This window comes from Lygodium microphyllum, chromosome 23 (genome assembly GCF_053477565.2).
Source record: "Lygodium microphyllum isolate KBCC chromosome 23, Lygodium_microphyllum_v1.1.10, whole genome shotgun sequence".
Classification (NCBI taxonomy): domain Eukaryota; kingdom Viridiplantae; phylum Streptophyta; class Polypodiopsida; order Schizaeales; family Lygodiaceae; genus Lygodium; species Lygodium microphyllum.
Window position 1 is genome coordinate 19376074 of NC_141157.1, and position 19543 is coordinate 19395616.

Consider the following 19543-nt stretch of genomic DNA (forward strand, 5'->3'; position numbering starts at 1 on the left):
TCCACCAAATGCATAGAGCATGAAAAAGAATTTAAAAGTATCAGTGACCAGCTCCTGGATGCACAGCAATTGTTTTCATTAGGACCTTGAACTACGTTGAGTGAGAGACAGGACACCCTAAGCCATAGGCTAGTCGTGGGGTCTAGGGAAAAGAGAAGTAAGGACAATAGTACATTCCTGTATACGATTAAATGGTACCTTGAGTGGACTTTTGTGCGAAATGTTTATATGTTGAGCGACGCATCGAGGGGCCAATCCCCAAGGTGTAGGAGAGTCGCAAAGGGTTGATGGCATTCAGCCTTAGGAGGAAAACCATGTGTGTGTGATTCGAGCCTTTTGGCTATGTGAAAGGGACTCCCTCTGAGGAGTAATATTGGGTTAGGATCAGTTGGACTACAACGTATTACAAACGCAATGTTTAGGAAGGCAGAGATTTTGATAGACGCTCCTGGCTGCGAGGCCGAGGGGTTGTCTTATGCGTAGTGTCGAGGCCCGGCTAGTGCATGAGCCAGTGCCGGCCCGTTTTTAGGTCCATCAGTGGTGCGTCTGCCGGGAGCTGCTTAAAAGTGGCGGTCCTCGAATCCTGGTTGTCTAGGGACCAACTAGCAGTTTATGCCAAAGGATACTGAGATTGATCCGTTATTTATTGATAAGCATCATCTAGCAGAAATCCAAAAGCAAGAAAGAGACGAAAGAGCTAGGCGACGTACTGAAATTTTTAGGAGATATTCCCCTAAGCGTAGCGGTGCTGAACCCTTACGAGGGAGTGGATCTAGTGGTCTTGGGGCCACAAGCAGCAAGTTAGGAGAAGGTGGAAGCTCTAGTGCTCCCCTTCCTGCCATAAGCCAGTCCACGTCAATTGCGGGAGGTGTAACCCCACCGTCCCCTATTCCTAGTGCAAATCCAATCCGCGTCATGGCGCAGCCTATTGCAATTCCAGCAGGAACGACGGATTTACCGGCTCTAGGTTACCCGCTACCCATTTTTAATGGGCTAGTTGAGGAAGATGTGGAACTCCACATTAGGGAGTTTCAAAAGCTGATGTTCAACTGTCGCATTCAAGAAGAAGGACATTTAATGATGTTCTTCAATATGACTCTCAAAGGAAGAGCCGCTATATGGTATCATGGTTTAGAAGCCGGAACCATATTGAATATTGATGCATTTTATGGAGCTTTTCGAAGGGAGTTTTCCCCTGAAAGGGGTGTGCAATATTGGTTGCGTGTACTCAACGTGACCCGCCAAGAACCACACGAGGATATTCGTGCTTATGCAAAGAAAATAAAAGAGGTTTTCCGTAAGTTGGACACCTCTATTCCCATCCCCGCAGCCCAATTGCAATATTTCCTACATGGTTTGGACTTTAATATCCAATTGCAGTTGAGTAGTGTCCCCTTGGGGGATATAGATACTGCCATTACACGAGCACAAGAGGTGGAATCCCGAGTACAAGCAGCCTATGCTTCTCGAGGCAATTCAAATATGGGTTTAGTATTGGGAAACAATATGGCAATGGCCAATGGCAGTAGTGGCCAAGGGATAGCAATGGCTAACCCTAATGGGAGAGGGAACATGATGCAGAATGTCCCTTTATTACCAGCTCCCCCTAGCATATCGATGCCTACGGGTAGTCAAATGGCTTCAAGTGGTGGAGGCCAGGCGGTCAATTCTAACACCATGCCTGTGGTTCAACAACCTGTGCCTAATCGAATTGTTAGGCCAATGGAACGACATGTAAATGACCAAGGCTATGAGTCGAGTTCTTCCAATGTTCTTGGCGAGGTTAAGGACATGATGAAGCATTATACCGACATGATTACGGAGCAGTATCGACAAATAGCCGTTGATGTCAACTTCCTTAAAAAACAACAAAATTTGATAAGAAGTAGATACCCAGAGGAGGGTGCACCGTCGAGGTTTAGTTGCAAATGGTGTGGCGGGCAGCACTATCCAAGAAATTGCCCAAATGTTAAGTGCGACATTTGTGGAAAATCCGGCCATTTAGCAACTACTTGCTGGAGTAAGATCAGTTCCCTCCAACGAGGTAGTCGGCAACCAGGGCCTGTTAATCATCGTGCTCAAGGAAATGATTCCCAGCGAGAAGATGGGCCTAAACAAATACTTCAACGACCAAAGACTACAGTGGAGGACCTACCAAGTGGTAATGGGGTTAGTTTGATTGAGGCTATACGCGTTAACGATGCTGAAACCTCTAATCTGCGTGCTGTTCTTACAAGAGGTCAAAAGGGTAGAGAAGCCGACAAGGATAAACCTGTCGACGGAAACCCTAACAAGGCGACAAAGGAACGCAAGTTTTGGATCCTTCCATGGAAGGGGGACCTTTGAAGCCTGTGGAAAGTAAAGCCGATAAGGAACCACCAAAGAAAAAGGTAAAAGTTAAAAAGGAGGCATTGAAGCAAGTTCAGCGACCTAAAGAGCGGATGGTTTGGCGTGAAAAGTGAGCTCTATCAAACTATCATGAATTCGATTTGGCAAGCTCTCTTTGCGAAGTCAAGCCGGATGTGAATCTTTTACAGCTTATTAAGCTTTCCCCAGGAGTACGTAAGGAATTTAGAAAGATCCTACGTACCGGTTATATCGTAGAACCTTTGGGTATTGCGCGAGTTGGTGATGATTGGTTCGAGCATGCTGAGAAGCATTGCCCAAGGGTTGCAGCCTATGTCGATGGGATATTAGTAGACTATGCCATTGTCGACATGGGATCATCTGTTAACATTATGAGTTCTGAACTGATGGAACGGTTGGGTCTTGCGATCCAGAAAGATACCTCCACAATTCTCAGAATGGCAGATGATAGTTTGAGACAGCCGGAAGGCTGCATTACTAAGGTCCATGTCACTGTTGCAAATGTAGAATGCCTGTTGGACTTTAGGGTGATTCGTTTTGCAGGCCGTCCAAGTTACCAAGTATTACTCGGACGACCTTGGATCTTGCAAGCGGACTGCCAAGTGGATATACCCGCTGGTCGGCTAATATTCGACAGAGGTGCCCAGCGTGTGGTGGTTGATGCTTATCCTGAATCCCCGCAGAGTGAGAGAGCTCCTCTATCTTCTACAGAATTGGAGACATTAGAAGATTTATCTGCCAGCGAGACATCATCGAGTGATGAGTCCAAAGAGGGATCCACTACGGAAGACATCTATCAGATCACTTTGAACGAGCCGATAGAGGGCCAAGATCGTATAAGAGATGCAGATGTTATCGAGCTAGACCTTGGTACGCCTGATGATTCGCGGCCGATCAAATTAGGTTCTATGCTCAGCTCAGCAGAAAGGGAGGACTATGTGGCCTTGATCCAAGAATTCCGTGATATCTTTGCCTGGAGTTATGATGAGTTGAGAGGCATCCCTCCTAGTCTTGCTGTTCATACAATTCCGTTGAAAGAGGGCAGTCGTCCTGTACGGCAGAAAGTAAGGCGTATGCCTTTCGAACTGAGGGACGGCCTGTTTGAAGAGTTACAGAAGCTTTGAAAAGCGGGTTTGATTTTTCCTGTGCAACACACGGAATGGTGTTCGCCGATTGTGATAAGAAAGAAGAAGAATAATCAAATCCGTTTATGTGTAGACTTTAGGGAGCTGAATAAGCAGACAGTTAAGGACTACTACCCATTGCCATTTATTGACCAGATTTTGGATCAATTAGCGGGTAGGGAGATATATTCGTTTATGGATTGCTTTGCAGGATACAACCAAATGGCAATTGCAGAAGAGGATAAGTTGAAAACAACTTTTATCACTGTATTTGGTACTTTTGTGTACCATGTGATGGCCTTTGGTTTATGCAATGCGCCTGGTTCGTGGCAACAAACAGCAGATAAGACATTCGGTGACATATCCCCTGAAGAGTTGAAGGTGTTTATTGATGACTAAGGTGTTTATTGATGACTTAGGGGCCGCCACCGTGAGAGGAAGGCAGTTGATCATTTTAAGAAAATGCTTCGAGCGCTGTAGGCAATTTTGCATCGCCCTAAACCCCCGGAAGTGTGTTTTTGGAGTACCTTATGGGCTGTTGCTGGGTCATGTGGTCAGTTTGGTAGGAATTGCGACAGACCCCGAGAAGGTTAAAGTTATAGTTGCCATGGGTCCACCACGCACTCCGAAGGAAGTTCACAGCTTTCTGTCTTCAGTTGGTTACTACCGTAGATTCATCAACGCCTTAGCAGAAAGAACGTTGCCGCTTACAAATTTATTGTCCTTTAGCTGTTCGTTTATATGGGGTGACCCTTGTAAGGTAGCATTCGAGGATGTGAAACAGGAGCTAGCAAGAGCGCCCGTTTTAAAAGCACCTAAAAGAGGTGAGGTGTTTTATATATTTTGAGCAGCCACCATGTATAGTATCAGCTGCTGTTTAGCCCAAATTTGGGAAGAGAAGTGGTACCACCCGATTGCTTTTGCTAGTCGGAAGCTGGGGGTATCCGAAATCAACTATACTTACATGGAGAAATTGTGTCTAGCGATGGTCTTTGGGACCAAGAAATTCAGGCATTATATTCTCTATGAGAAAGTCGTGCTTTATACGAAGGCGGAGGGGCTTTGGCTATTGATGAATAAGCTACAGCCGCCTGATCGTCTAGCAAAGTGGTTGATCACTTTGCAGGAATTTGATTATGAAATCAAGAGTAAGCCACCAAGGTTGCAAGGCATCGTGGAATGTCTTGTGGACTTTGGGGAGCCGAAAGAATCTGTGGCTGAAGGTAGTGACATGTTGTTATTTAAAATAGATACAGCATCTATTCCCTCCTGGTATGCTGCAATAACGCATTATTTATCAACAGGAGAGGCGGGATTCGAATTATCTAAAGCTGAGAGAAGGAAAATTAAGCAGCAAGCGTTAAAGTTTGCTTTGATCGCAGAGGTACATTATATCGGCAAGGGGTTGATGATATCTATCGCCGGTGTGTGATGCCTGACGAGGTGCCATTCATTTTGGAAGAGTGCCATGATTCTGCTTGCGGTGGCCATTTTGCTGGACGGCTTACAGCACAAAAGGCTTTAAGAGCAGGTTATTGGTGGCCTGCCATCTTCCAGGATGCGTTTGCGTATGTCAAGAGATGCGATATTTGCCAACGACATGATAGTCGAGAGAATAGGAAATGACCACTCACCCCTATTATGGCGATACTTCCATTTGAGAAGTGGGGAATAGACTTTGTGGGTCCTATTACTCCGTCGTCGACTACGCAAAAGAGGTACATCATTGTAGCAACTGACTACTTCACAAAGTGGTCAGAAGCATGTGCAACAAGGAAAGATGATGCTAAAGAAACTGCTAGTTTTCTTTTAGAGCAGATAATATGTCGGTTTGGTTCGCCGAAAGAATTAGTGTCGGACCGCGGAACCCATTTCCTAAATAAGGTGATTAAAGGTTTGACAGAGATGTGGCAAATCAAGCATAACAAGACAACCCCATATAATCCGCAAGCCAATGGGCAAGTTGAGAGCACCAACAAGCAGCTTGTGGGCATCCTGTCCAAAATTGTGTCGGAAAAGAAACGGGATTGGGATAAAAAGTTATATGTGGCAGTGTGGGCCTATAATACGACTTTCAAACGAGCCACTGGCCATACCCCATTCAAATTAGTATATGGGGAGGAGTGTGTCTTGCCTTTAGAAATTGAGCTGCCGACTATTCGGTTTGCCATCAATCATTCTTTGAGCGATGAAGATGCACTTTTTGAGCGCCTAACGACACTGGCACATTTAGATGAGCTTAAGTTGCAGAGCTTATTGCACCAAGAAGTGGGGAAGTGCCGAATGAAGCAGCTACACGACCTCAAAGCCAAGAAATACACCTTCAAGAAAGGACAGCTTGTTCTGTATTATGATGCACGACGTGAATTATTTCCAGGCAAGCTAGAGCCCAAATGGGATGGGCCCTATAGGATCGTTAGAATAGGAAAGAATAAATCCACAGTCTTGTTAGCTGACCTGGAGGGGATAGAATTTAAAAATAAGGTTAATCTTAATAAGATTAAACCTTATTATTTCTGATTGCACTAATGCTATGACTGCCTTGCAGGTCTAGGCGAGATCGATCAAACATCTGCAAGGAAATCGTGATAGAGGTTGATGGGTCATCTGATCCCTTATTTAGAGCACCCATATTTAGAACAGAGGTATCATCAGGGAAAGCTCATTTGGTGGAGCAAAGGATACAAGGTGATTGAGCAAGAAGGCGGGACATTTATTTGGGAGATCAAGGTCTTCTACCATCACTGCCTACAAATTTTGACGAGCATCCCTGTTGAATTCAATGATGATGGAGGGATGGAGCCTACAGTCCACCCGTTGAATATGCTCAATTTCGATTACCATAATTACGAGTAGAGTTCAGGATGGCAGGATATGTAAACCCTTTATGGACGTACACCTTGTACTTTGATGGGGCGTCTAGGGGTGCATGCAAAAAAGGAAGTGTAGGAGTTGTCATCCAAGACCCCCGACGACGCATTGTCATGAAGTTAGCTGCTTATCTCGGGGTGAATTTTACCAATAATATGGCAGAATACAAAGCCCTGATTATGGGTTTGAATATTGCAAAGAAGGGTGGTATCCGCCAGTTGTTGGTGAAAGGGGACTCTCAGTTGGTTTTAAATCAACTCAATGGGACGTACATGGTACGAAACCCCATCCTTTGTATGTACCATCATACTGCCATAGCCCTGCTAGACGAATTCGATAGAGTGTCTTTTCAGCTGATTCCACGGAATTGGAATCAGTTTGCCGATTCTTTGGCTAATTTTGCATATGAAGAAGACCTCTTCTTTAATTGTGGCCCGTGTCCCGATATATCTATTGATGGTGAGACATGACCCGGTCGTTTGTGGGGTATGCTTTCTGAACATGCCCTCTTTGGCAGACGATGGTTGATTTGGGTGATGCAAAGGGTAAGCGAGACTCATCTACCTTTATTATCTGGGACCCACAGACTGATTCGATGACATGTGATGCGAACACCTCTTGCAATATACGCAGGAGGGATAGGTCATAATTTAATGCACTTAGTTTAGGGCTACAAGCCCTGTTCCCCTGGGAATGGTATGCTTTGATGTCTATCATAGTTGTTTCCAGGAGGATGTTATGCGTAGTATTGTTTGATTTTGTTAGGCCAAGAGGGCCGATTCAATTTTGTAGCAAAGTCATGTCTGGTTTCATTAGGCCAAGAGGGCCATTTGCCTGTCTAGTCCAGGTGCGTTTAATTGGGTTTTTGTTTTAAGTGCTGTGCTAGACAGGTTTGAAGGCAAGCTTGGAGGGAGCCTTTGTCGCGGCATCGATGGAAGCTTCTTGTGGCCAATCCAGGTGATATCTCTCCTTTATGAGTACCTTTCTTTCCTGTTATATGTGTATTTGTACTTGTCGAGGGGACACATTTTTGTTGGGGACCGGCAGCCAAGGCATGAAGTCCCAGGTTTAGGCTAAGTATGTTTGAGGGAGGTCGGAGTAGTCATTGCCTCTTGTAAAGACATTGTCCGATATCGAAAGACCTGTTTTGGAAGGACGTCCTAGTGGCCCTGTTCTGCTAACCTGCTAGGCAGCCGTTCTAGGAGTTCTTGTTAGTAGTGAGGCAGTTAGAGAAGCCTGCCGAAAGATTATAATGATGATACCAAGAAATCCTGAACATCCTAAAAGATGAATATAAATACGAAGGTGTGTAAAAAGGGGTTCTAACCCCTATCAAAGAAAAGAAAAAGAATGAAAATATATAAGCAGTTGATCATTGCCTTGCGAAGGCCTGGTAGGTTCCTGGGGACGAGTCAGACCCGTGGCAGATACCTTGTCTTCCTAGGGGTGGCTTTTTGCTGAAAAAACATGATGACAAAACAAGGAAGGTTGGAGCGAAAATAAAAGTGAGCGTTAGAAAAGGATTAAGTGTCGCCTTGCAAGGGCTTGGTAGGTCCTTGGGTGCCGAGACAGGTCCTGAGGCCCGCCCTATTCTCCTTGGGTCACTATGCTCAGCTCCCTCCTTTTTACATGCCCAAGTATATTGATAAAATAAAAATCCTCACAGAAGAACTATACTGAAAGAAAATACTCTTTGATCAGGCTATAGGAGTCCTCGCCTTGTAGGAGCTCCTAGTTGTGTTGTCTTTAGTTGGTAAGTAGTGGAGACTACCACTTAGGGCAACCTCTTTGATAGGTTTTTTTAGTTTGGCTGTGTTGGAGCAGCTGGTTCGTGACTTACTTCGGATCTTCTATTAGATGATGCTAGGCCTACTCCTTGTGGATGTCATGCCTTGGTTCTGTCCAGGGGTAGGGGGAGCATTGTGCTGAGCTTTATTATCTATCTGTTTTGTATCAGTTTGATGCTTCTTTGGTTGTTTATGTGCAAATATGTTCGTGGATTCGACGGGCTGAGTCGCCCTATCCCGTGGTCGCCAATGAGAGCGGAATTTTGGTGCCGGAAAGTGCTTAAAAATAGCTAAAAATTATGAATATCAAGGGAAAAATATTCACCGTCAAAGGCGGCAGCTCGATCTAGGACGATTTTAAGCATAAGCAGTCGACGGGCGCCCAAGTGACACGTCCAGATTTTTAGTAATTTTTCTGCCAGTTAGGACGGGATGTGGGAGCTGCAAGCCGGTCCGGGATGCCGAGAGGGACGCCCAGAAATTTACAGCACGACAATCGGAGTCCGTATGCGGTAGTGGCCAAAAAACCGGCCAAGGTGCCCAAAAAAGGGACCAAAGGGAAAATTTCAAAGGGTGTGAAGAGAGGGGGGTGACCTTTGGCACCCCCCCTCTCAAAAAAAACCGTGATGTAGGGGGGGCGGCGGCTATTTTCAGCCGCCGAAAAAAACGCGCCCCCCCCCCCCCCCCAAATCGACATGATGGCTGTCAAGTAAGCCATTAAACAAATCACAGCAGGCCACCACATTGTTCTCATGCTCCGCATCGCTCCGTTCTGCGCAGACAATGGTAGCCTATAGAGGGAGATAGAAAATTAGTCTTTCTCTCTCCTCCCTCTCTCTCTTTTAAGGGGGAGTTCATGTGGGAAGAAAAAGGAAGAAGAAAGAATGATGGAGGCTCGTCCGGCATGGATCGGATTGCTCCACGGGCTGAAAATGGTGATTCGTGATTGTGTTGGACATGAAGTGCTACTGATTTTCAAATTTGCAGCCATGGACATGAAACCCGAAACACGCAAATAAGCGGTAATTTAAAATTTTCAAAGGAAATTTGAGATTCTATAGCTTTTGATTGATGAAATGTTGTTCATGTGGGCTAAAAATTGTTCATGTTGCTGTTTTCCATGAGTTCTTGCTGGTCATAATCAGAAAATCAGAAAAATATGCATCTTGTGGTTCAAAATAATACATTAAAACACGAAAAACATGAAAAATCAAGGAAAAATGATGGTTTTTTGGCATAAAAAGGGGGAAGTAAATAGGAACATCAACTAAACTTTCATTTTTCTGCAAGAAGGAACTAAGGGCCACAGCCCATAACCTGTTTTGAGTTTTCAGTAATTAAATAATGCAAGAAAATAAGGAAAAATACAAGAAAAGGGTGAAAAAATCCTAAAAAATAGGAAAAAAATATATTTTGGGTTTCGAAAAATAAGGAAAAATAAGAACAATGGTTGTGAATGTTTGTGGGGACTGAAGTATGAAGATTTGCCTCAGTTCAACCCCACCTTTTTGTTTTAGTGTGTCTTTTTCCGTTTTCTACACATAAAATGATGTCAAAATACCCTATAAACCTATCCAACGATGCACTATTTAAACAGGGAAGGGTAGAGGAGTTGAAATATGTCTAAATGCCGTGTGAAATGATGGGAAAGCTGTTGATTTCTATGCATAGAATTTTAGGACGGATAATAATAAAAATTAAGAGCTTAGTAGCACGAGGATCACCTCGGTGCTAGGCCCATGCGACGAAGCACGAACGGTAGTTGGAAACCATTAAAAGAATGTTTTTGCACTTGTGCACGATACTGTTTGCTAAATGTTTGAGCACTAGGCATCCACCAAATGCATAGAGCATGAAAAAGAATTTAAAAGTATCAGTGACCAGCTCCTGGATGCATAGCAATTGTTTTCATTAGGACCTTGAACTACGTTGAGTGAGAGACAAGACACCCTAAGCCATAGGCTAGTCGTGGGGTCTAGGGAAAAGAGAAGTAAGGACAATGGTACATTCCTGTATACGATTAAATGGTACCTTAAGTGGACTTTTGTGCGAAATGTTTATATCTTGAGCGACGCATCGAGGGGCCAATCCCCAAGGTGTAGGAGAGTCGCAGAGGGTTGACGGCATTCAGCCGTAGGAGGAACCCCATGTGTGTGTGATTCGAGCCTTTTGGCTATGTGAAAGGGACTCCCTCTGAGGAGTAATATTGGGTTAGGATCAATTGGACTACAATGTATTACAAATGCAATGTTTAGGAAGGCAGAGATTTTGATAGATGCTCCTGGCCGCGAGGCCGAGGGGTTGTCTTGTGCGTAGTGTCAAGGCCCGGCTAGTGCATGAGCCAGTGCCGGCCCGTTTTTAGGTCCATCAGTAGGAGATGTCCCTACTATCAATGTTTCCATTGCAATGAACTAGGACATGTCCAAGCAAACTGCCCTAACTTAAGTCCAGAAGATACGGAGCCTCCAAGAAAACGAAGCTACACAAGTGCAGTCTTCGGATATATAGAGGAATCAAATGAAGACGAAAACTTAGAACCTACTACACCACTTTAAGATTATTAGAAATCCTAGAAATTTTGCCAACATGAAATACAACTTGTATTGGAATAAACTTTACTCTTGTAACTACAGTTAACTTGAGTATTATGAGTTGCATTTATTTTGAGCCTAGAACTTGCAAATAATTAGAGATACTCTGGCAAGGAATGATAGTTATAACATGCAATGATTTTCTCTTGAGTCATTTCTTCTCAGCTAATATAGATTGGGTCTTACTAGAATGTCGAAGCTTGGAAGTATTCTTTAGTATTACAAGCAAAGCCAATTGTCCGTGGGGCTCAGTCCCTAACTAAGAAGAGGAAAATCTGGGAATGTAGTTTCCAAGATAAAGGACCACTCCAATCTGTTAAAATAATCCTAGGACACTTTGGTCTAAAGAAGAAAATCCTGCCAAGGACAACCAAGAACGTTGTGACCGCAAGTGATAAAGCCCCACGTTGTTTCTATTGCAAGGAGTTAGGTCATTTCAAAAGAGAATGTCCAAAGCACCCTAAACATCGATGCTCTGAGTGCCATAACATTGGACATAACTATATCAATTGTCCCAACGAAACTCGAAGAGAAATTGAGCTTACAAGAAATAAAGTTGTACAAGCTCCAGTGATCTAGAATATACCAAGTGCTTAGGAAGATATCCATGAGATGTAACTACAATAAATTTTCTATTGTAACCAAGACTCGGATATATCAAAAACCATAAGTTGTTGTTTCCAAAGACCGCATGCCTGTGAGTGATCAGAGTAGCGCAACGAAAGCATGGTGATCCATACCACACAAGTTCCAAGATGATACCCCCTGTTTCTCTCGAGATGATGACATCTCGATTTCTCTAAGGGGAGGAGGGTGTACTATCTCCGCACAATAAAAGTTAGTTGGTTGGTTCGAAAGTTAGCTAGTCAATTAATAAGTTAGTAAGATTACTAACTAAAGAGTAACTAAGGTAAAAACTAACTAACATTAATTATTAATAATGTTTATTTGATTTAAAATATTTTATTTAGAAAAATCAAGAGTCCTAAATTCGATATTTTTCTCGGATTGGCAAGGACCGTAGCCACCCTTCACGTAAATTACAACGTGAACGAGACTTATGAGTTATATTAATCACTAGTTAATGTGTATAGTTTGGATGGTCCAAAAATATTAGATTTTGGGCAAAACTAGTATATTTTAGATACTTTAGATATTATTCTAAAAAAAGATATGGAGATTTTTATAATTGGATGTCATTTAAAATAAAAGACAAGTGATATTTTAGTTAGTTTGGAGATTTTATAAAAAGAAAAAAATAACGAGAGGATTTGCGAAATCACGCGCGCCGCAATCGCAGTACACAGGCAATGGACAACACTTTGAACAGAGAAAAGAAAAAGGAGTGAACTAAGAGTTTTCTAAGCAAGTGTCTTGGAGTTTTACCCCCCTTTCGGAGCCAATGGAACCATCAGATTTATGATCTGAGCATCAAATCACTCATCTTTCCAAGATCCCCCTCCACAAAGACCTCCACTTCTCAACCACAAGTCCTCTTCTCTAATTCACTATAAATATGAGGCATGGGAGAGGCATAAGGAAGCATAAGGAGACCCCAAGAGGCTGCGGCGAGAGAGAAGTAGAAAGAAGAATACCCCTCTAAGAGATTGTGAGGAAGAGCTTGAAAGAGATCTTGAGAGAGAGAGAGAGACCAAGAAGAGTCACCCCGAGAGGCTGCAAGGAAGAGAATTAGCTCAATTCTCTCTATCTCGATCCTTGACTTAACCATCTTCTCTTACGCTTTCCCATCTTGAATCTATTCTACCTTCTTAATCTCTTGAGTCTACCTGCGGACGATGGTCTCCAAGCAAAGAATGTCGCATGCGGATGACAATCCTGCAACCAGCAACAAGGCTTCGGGCAAAGGCATCACTGTCAATCCAACTACGGTTCCAGTCGTAAGTAATGTATTTTCAAATTGATAGATGCTTGCTTTGATTCTCGTATGAAGATACATTAGGCCCCATACTATTGCACGAGTATAGGTCATGGGAAAGGATAAATTTCATCTCACCTACTCGAAAGATGGAGTTGTGAAGTGCATATATCAAGGGAAGATAATTACACCTAGTTACATATGACTTATTTGCTGGTAGAGCAATTACAAGGAAGAATTAGTCAAGGGTTACAAATAGCATAATTACTAACAGAATATGACATTGAGAATCATGAATAGAAAGTACTAGTTTAAAGTTTAAATACTTCAAAAGTACTTAGCCTAAGAGCCCAAATATTAAGAAAAACTAGATTCTAGCTCAATGCAAGGTCTGTTGGAGACTAATTACTTGACATCATCTCGCACTTATCTTATTAAGTATTCACACGTTATGCCTATAACATGTTTGATATATGAGGACAATTTTTCTAGTTGCCTCACGACTTGCCTAAAGCTAGTACAAGAAATTGATCATAAGGGTTAAAACTAAGATGTCTTGAGATCCGTTGGATAACGATGACTTTTGCCAATCCAAATCCAGGGTTGGGTTATCAATCAAGGTAAGTGACCTATAGAACTTACATCATGAATAATGTTTGAACGCTTAACATATGCCCTAGCCGAAGGAAGAAAGTGTTAAGAAACATTTTTGCATAGTATTGCTCTTAGATCCCAAGGGGGAGAGCAAATATACAATGGAAATGTTATATCATCTATTCTTGCATTGGTTGAAAAGAATGCAATTGATTTTGTTGATTGATCAAACAACATCCTAAATGCTTTTACATTCAACTGGTTGTTAGTTGTTGTTTGGATGATTATTCCAAGTACTTGTGATTTATGGTAAATGCATGGCAAGGGTCTATGATGACAAGTCGCCATGGGAATAAAGGAATGTTTTCTTGGAAAATGATATTAGGGCTGAATGCCTTGTTTGTACTTGATTCTTAAAGGATTTAATTAAGGAAGGATATATTGCATGGGTGGATCACCTCCACGATTGCACCATGTATCAACCCGAGAGGGCATTGCTCGATTCATGGGCCGAAGGTCGAGTGGTGAAAAGGCCAACCATGGGAATGATGTTTTGCTCCTAGACAGCTTGTGGGTCAGTTAAAGCTCTGGACACCCCTTGCTAGGTCTAGAATGGAGTTGAAGACCTCCGTGGCCCCCAACATCTGGGCATGTTGGGAGATCCTATTCTAGATAAAGGATTGAGTTTGTGGTGCCATGTGAATTGGACCAGTTACTTCTATAGGGCAGAAGGGATACTTCTGTTGGACATAAGCGATTCATAATTTCTCCTGTATGGGCGGGAGACAAAGATTAACTTGAAGATAAGTTAAGGAACTTGTTTGAACTTGTTTGTCAATAGATTGCTTTGCTCGATTTTCGTGTCTGTGCTATAAGTTATGCGAACGGACCATGTTCCCTAAAAGGATTAATTAATGAAGCTAGCTTTAAGTGTCACACATAAATGTGGTAGGACCTAATTAGAAAACTAAAGCTATTAAGGGAAGCGGGTGGGCGGAACCCCCGATGGGTCCATCCTACGACAGGGTGGTCCCAGAGAACTGGGAGGCTTCTCACAAGTTTTTATCGTCATTCGACTTTTAGGTATTGTTAGGTTAGAACTCGATTCATGCCGTTTTAGGGGATTGGAATGGGACTATGCCCTATGGGCAGAGAGATTGAGTAGCGCATCCCTCTTGTTTCCCATTCTCTTTGAACCAAGTGCGGCATGGGTCTGCTTCGGATTGGGTATCTCTGCGTAAAGTAGGATGTCCAAAACCCGACGCTAGAATGCTAACAAGAGACCTTGACAACTAGAACCCAAATTTCAAGTCGATCCTAGTGGGTTCGATCGTGAACGTTCCGTTGCGAGGCGGATTCAGGAAACCCTAGGCAACAAAACTCGGAACATTCCCTGGGAGTGCCGGGCAGCGACGCTTAGATTTGTTTCTCGATAGACTGCTAAAAGAGTGCCTGGAAAGCCGATGGGCGAGTACCTCACACTACACCTCTTGCAACCTTTTTCAATGGAACCTTTAACCACATATCGTACCCTTAATAGGGCTTATCACTACTATACTACTGCCAAAATCTGATAATGGAGAATGTACATGCACCTAAATTTGAAAATTGTATGGGCTTCGAGACAAGAGGGGTATGCAAAGTTTCACCTCAAGTCGGGTTGTGCACCCCTTCAGGGTCTTAATCGAGAAGGGAGGGTCACCTCTCTTTTGTCTTTCCAAATCGCCATGCATTTTCTTTTTCCTCACGGGAACCAACATGGCAAGTACATTCTAATGGCTAATCAAACAAGGATGCTATGCATTGACTGAAAAATCCTTTAAATTATTCAATGAAATGCAAGTGGGTATTGGAAAATGATAGAATTAAAAGGGCTATGGATAGGGCATTTCCCTTTTGCAATGACTCGCTACTTTTACAATATTTCCACTTACCATTTTTATCATTGTTTGAGTCATATAGCATCAATATTCAATCATCCAACAAAAATCCAAGTTAAGTAGATAGTGGGTAGCATTTATGCAATCAATTCAACATTAACATTTGAATGGGCAGGAAAAAAATTCATCAAGCAATCATAATCAGTCCTAGGCTGAATTCTACATGCCCTTCCATGGGAATTAAGAGGTTCTATTACACTCAAATTCTCTTATGAACAATGGGACCGGTTCAACAATTGGATGAAAAGAGAGATTAAGCTAAAAGCAATAGAATTACCTCTTTAATGTTGACAAAGAGTAGTAGATGAATCCAACCAATAAACATTCAGCATAAATCACCATCAATGGACCAATATTGAAGATCATAAGACCAACTTCAAGAAAGCTTTGTACAATATGATTGCTCCCATGTAATCTTCAGGTCCTGATCAATAAGATTGCTCCGATGCAATCAAGAGAAGCCAATGATTCAATAGAAGTCTACAATAGCTTGTTGGAGAAGATCCTTTGAGCTTTGAAGAGTGTAAATTCTTGTTAGAATCAAGGATTCCATGAATTTATAGACATTACCATGTTCAAGAGGCTGAAAATACCTTCAATCTCAAAGAAATTATTCAATGTAAGCCCAATCTTTATGAAATACTTTCAATTAAACCTTTTGGGGGTTGTAGACAACAAAAGCCCCACAAATTGAAGTCTCAATGAAGCAAAATTTGATGAAAGTTGATGGCTACCCTATTTTTCCCCAATTTGAGATGAGGGAAATGCTTCAATCTTGCTTGGAAGCTCCAATGTTTGCCCAATAGCTTTAGGATGATAGAGTGAGCTAATTCAAGAGGTCAACAACATGTTGAATACTGGCGCAAAATGTCCAGGAACTTCTCCTGCATCACGTGATGATAATCTTGATGAAGATGCATCAAACATGTAGTCCATATGTTGCCCAGGGTATTAGGAATCATCTCTAGTAGGTGGCTTGAAGAGAAATGATCATGGCAATGAGAAATGAGTAGAGATCTCCATGGTAGTTTTCAGCAACAAGCTTGGAAAGAGGAAAGAGAAGCTTGCTCCAAAAAGTAACCACGATTTAACCTCTCTAAACCCTGTTTGGGCTTCAGTTAAGTCCATGATCCTTCAAAATGGCCCAAATTTGACCACAAACCACCAAAATGACCATGAATTCACCATTATTTCTTCAGAAATTCTTCAAGACCATCAAATTTAGTCACGCCTTACTGTAGAGACCTTAACTAGTTACAGTTTTAATTGAATCAAATCATGTGACTAATTCTTGTCCTCCAATTACTCAGTGCCTAAATTGTAACTAGATTCACCATGAAAATGACATTCCCATTGGATAAAAAATGTGCTCTAATACCAATGTAAAGAAGCTAATTCCCACATGAAGCCATTAAACAGAAAATAAAAGAAATAGACATAAAATGCCAAGAAACCATAGCTAAGGTGGCTAGGCATGAAATGATATTACCAATGTTGGCTGAGAATCAATGATGAGTGGCTGCAGCATGGTATGCACCCCAAGCTATAGTGGCCAAGAGTATTCACCCTCTGTCATGAAGGAAAAATACAACATTAATATTTGCACCTTGGATTAATTCCAGCCTTTGTAAATTTAGCTTTAGCCTATATGTACATGTGTGAACAGCCCTTAAGTTTGAAAGAGGGTTAGAATAAAAGGGACTAGAGGCCAAAGGCAAGACATCTTTTGATCATTCAATAATCTTGGCTTTACCATTTTCTTGGAGTTAGCTTCTTTCTAGTCTATGAAGCACTCAGCCATGGCCGTCATGTATTCTTGAATTCCCAACCATTAATACATGATGAGGATGTCTTGGTGCAATAGATTTGTTAATTCTTTGTTGTAGCTTAGTTAATTTTCAATTTCAGTTAGATTTCATTCCATGGTTGATTGCTTTCATTACATTGGTATCAGAGCTTAGTTTTCAGATCCTTCCTTTCTCTCTCCTTCTTTACATTTAGTTTCTTGTCAGTTTTAGGAAACCTTACTGTGCACAGGTACAGTATTGAAGAACCACAACAGTCAAGAAGTACTAGACATGACAGCTTTCTTGGACTCCACACAAGCTATGCCAGGAGGTTTGATCAAATTTGAAGGCATGGAGACAAAATGGCAGCTTGTTTTTCAACTTTGAGGTAAAATTTTAGGGGTTTTAGGTGAAGGAGGTCACTAAAAACTTGACAGAGGTTTAAATGGGGTTACTCTCCAAAAGTGAGTCCTCTTCTTCTTCAACTTTCAAGCTTCTCTTCAAGCTTTCATGGTGCAACCAAGATCTCTACTTCATTTCTTGTCACGAGCTTCATCTCTCTGCTATAATGGATAGCATGGGACAGTTCCCTGCTTGCTAAGCTTCAAATCAAGCACCACATATAGCAGTATTCATAGCTTTATCTTCCTTGCTAACTGATCTTCATCTTGCTGAAGGGAGCAGCCATGGAGCTCTCGAACTTGATGACTTTGTAACCTGCATTATTACTGTTCCCTCTCTTTAAGCAAAGGAAATCCTCTCCATGTGTAGAGAGAGAGAAGGAAACGACAGGCCATTGAAGTCATAAGGAAGCACCAACATCCTTGTGAAGATGGCTAAGCTCTGATCGGATGGCTTTGTGAAAGAAAAGAAACTCGAGAATAGGGGATGTGATGGTTGCAGCTCCTTCCGCTACAATCTGTGCTTGGCACCTTTGGGGGCTTGGTCGGGTTCATGGCCACTTGGTCACCGTCTTCTTTAGCTCAGAGAACCTCCTGCCAATAAGCTGTTTCTCATCGAAAACGGTGTTTATCGGGTTCATGGCCACTTGGTCACCGTCTTCTTCAGCTCCTCAGACAGCCTGTACGAGGCCTTCACCTTCAGAAGTTTGTTCTGCTTCACTAGGTTCCTGAGTTGCACTGACAGGATCTTTTTGAAGTTGCCCGGAAGAAACCCCTTGTACTTGTCTTCAATGTACTTGGCTATGGCGTACTGGCTCGACCCCCTATGCTCCTTCAGTGCCACAATGGCTTCAGAGCTCATCTGCAAGTATGAAGGATGAGCAGGCTCCGGCTTTGAGACCTTCGGAGCTTTGGGCTTCTTGGCGGGTTTCGGCCGAAGTTGCTTGCCTTGTCCCAACTTGAAGCAGGATTCTCTGCTTTGATTCATTGTAACGATGGCAAGGCGGCCCTCATCGAGTCAAAGTTGCATCACCGGAGCCTTCAGTAGCTTAAAGCAAGGTCTTTCTCTACGGATCTCGACCGTGAGGAAGCCTGGGAACGCAAGAGAGAGCTGTATTTACCTGAGGATGATGAGATTGATGTTGGAGAGGATGATGATGGGGACGACGGTGCTTATGAAGCAGATTCGGAGGACCTTTCAGGATACGTCAATGATGATGCCGCCAGTGACCCCGGAGAAGCAAGCAAGCGGGTGCCTGGGTTCAGGAAGAAGGCGTGGCAGCGCCCTCATGCAAAGCACCTCCCTAGAACCCGGACCAGAAGCTTGACAGATGAAGACATGGAAGAGCTTCGTGGCTCGATTGACTTAGGCTTTGGATTTAGCTATGATGAAAGCTGCAACCTGAAAAGCACACTGCCTGCCCTGGAACTGTATTATGCCATCAATCGCAATTTAGTGGATTCAAAGGGCCGTTCTTCCCCTGGATGACGGATATGGCTGCCCCGGGTATTCAACGTGCTAATGCTCCTTTATTTCAGTCTTTGCTACAGTCCCTGATGTCAGAGGTCTTCCGCAGGACTGTTTTAGCAACTTTGTAGATCTACCTTTTGACAAGATCATTTGATAATGATCGTGTTGCTCTTGATGGAATTCAGGGAGATTTATGAAGAACTCCACAGTCACATTAGATATGGCCCTTGAGGCTTCAATGCTTTGTAAAGCTCCCTTTTGCAGTTGCTGTGTGAAGCCTAAGATTTCCCTCTCTTGGTTGTGAAGAGTTGTTTGAGGGTCTCTAAGTACTATCTCTCCCCCTCTAATGCAGAGGAATGAGCAGAAACAGTAGCATTAAATCTTTCAAATGTGACCGATGACCCTCTCTCATGAGAATGAATCATGTCACTGAGGCCTTATGCAGTTGTCTGCCAGCTTGCAGATCCAGCCCAGGCAGAGATCGACAGATTACAACATCTTCCTTGGCCTTCGCAAAGCTTGACTCAACAATATAATTTCATCATGGACCCTGCTACTTTTTGGGTTTTCTTAGTCGCAATGCATGCTACCACGAATCTGAGCTAAAGACTGTAAAAAAAAGATTGTCCTTCAGATATGATAGCAGGAGGAATTCGTGGCAAAGAAGACACGGTTGGGACAACAGAATGATGATCTTTCCATGATGCAAGTGAGACTGTAGGGAACAAGAAGCT

The 19543-nt window shown here is 42.8% G+C and overlaps 1 protein-coding gene across 1 annotated transcript; it reads left to right on the forward strand.

The window, feature by feature from the left end:
* Positions 1–17977: 17977 nt before the first annotated feature.
* On the forward strand, positions 17978–18827 carry LOC148015941 (uncharacterized). Its single transcript, XM_087664840.1, has 2 exons — positions 17978–18043; positions 18387–18827. Exons 1-2 carry the CDS (start codon positions 17978–17980, stop codon positions 18825–18827), a joined length of 507 nt encoding a protein of 168 aa, XP_087520966.1.
* The last annotated feature ends 716 nt before the right edge of the window (positions 18828–19543 follow it).

What these genes read in the sequence shown, in the direction of transcription:
- LOC148015941 (XM_087664840.1), top strand. Translation starts at nt 17,978, where the DNA reads ATGGCCACTTGGTCACCGTCTTCTTCAGCTCCTCAGACAGCCTGTACG. An exon ending in CGAGGCCTTCACCTTCAGAA is followed by an intron (nt 18,044 to 18,386) that starts GTTTGTTCTGCT and finishes AGCCTTCAGTAG; the next exon opens with CTTAAAGCAAGGTCTTTCTC.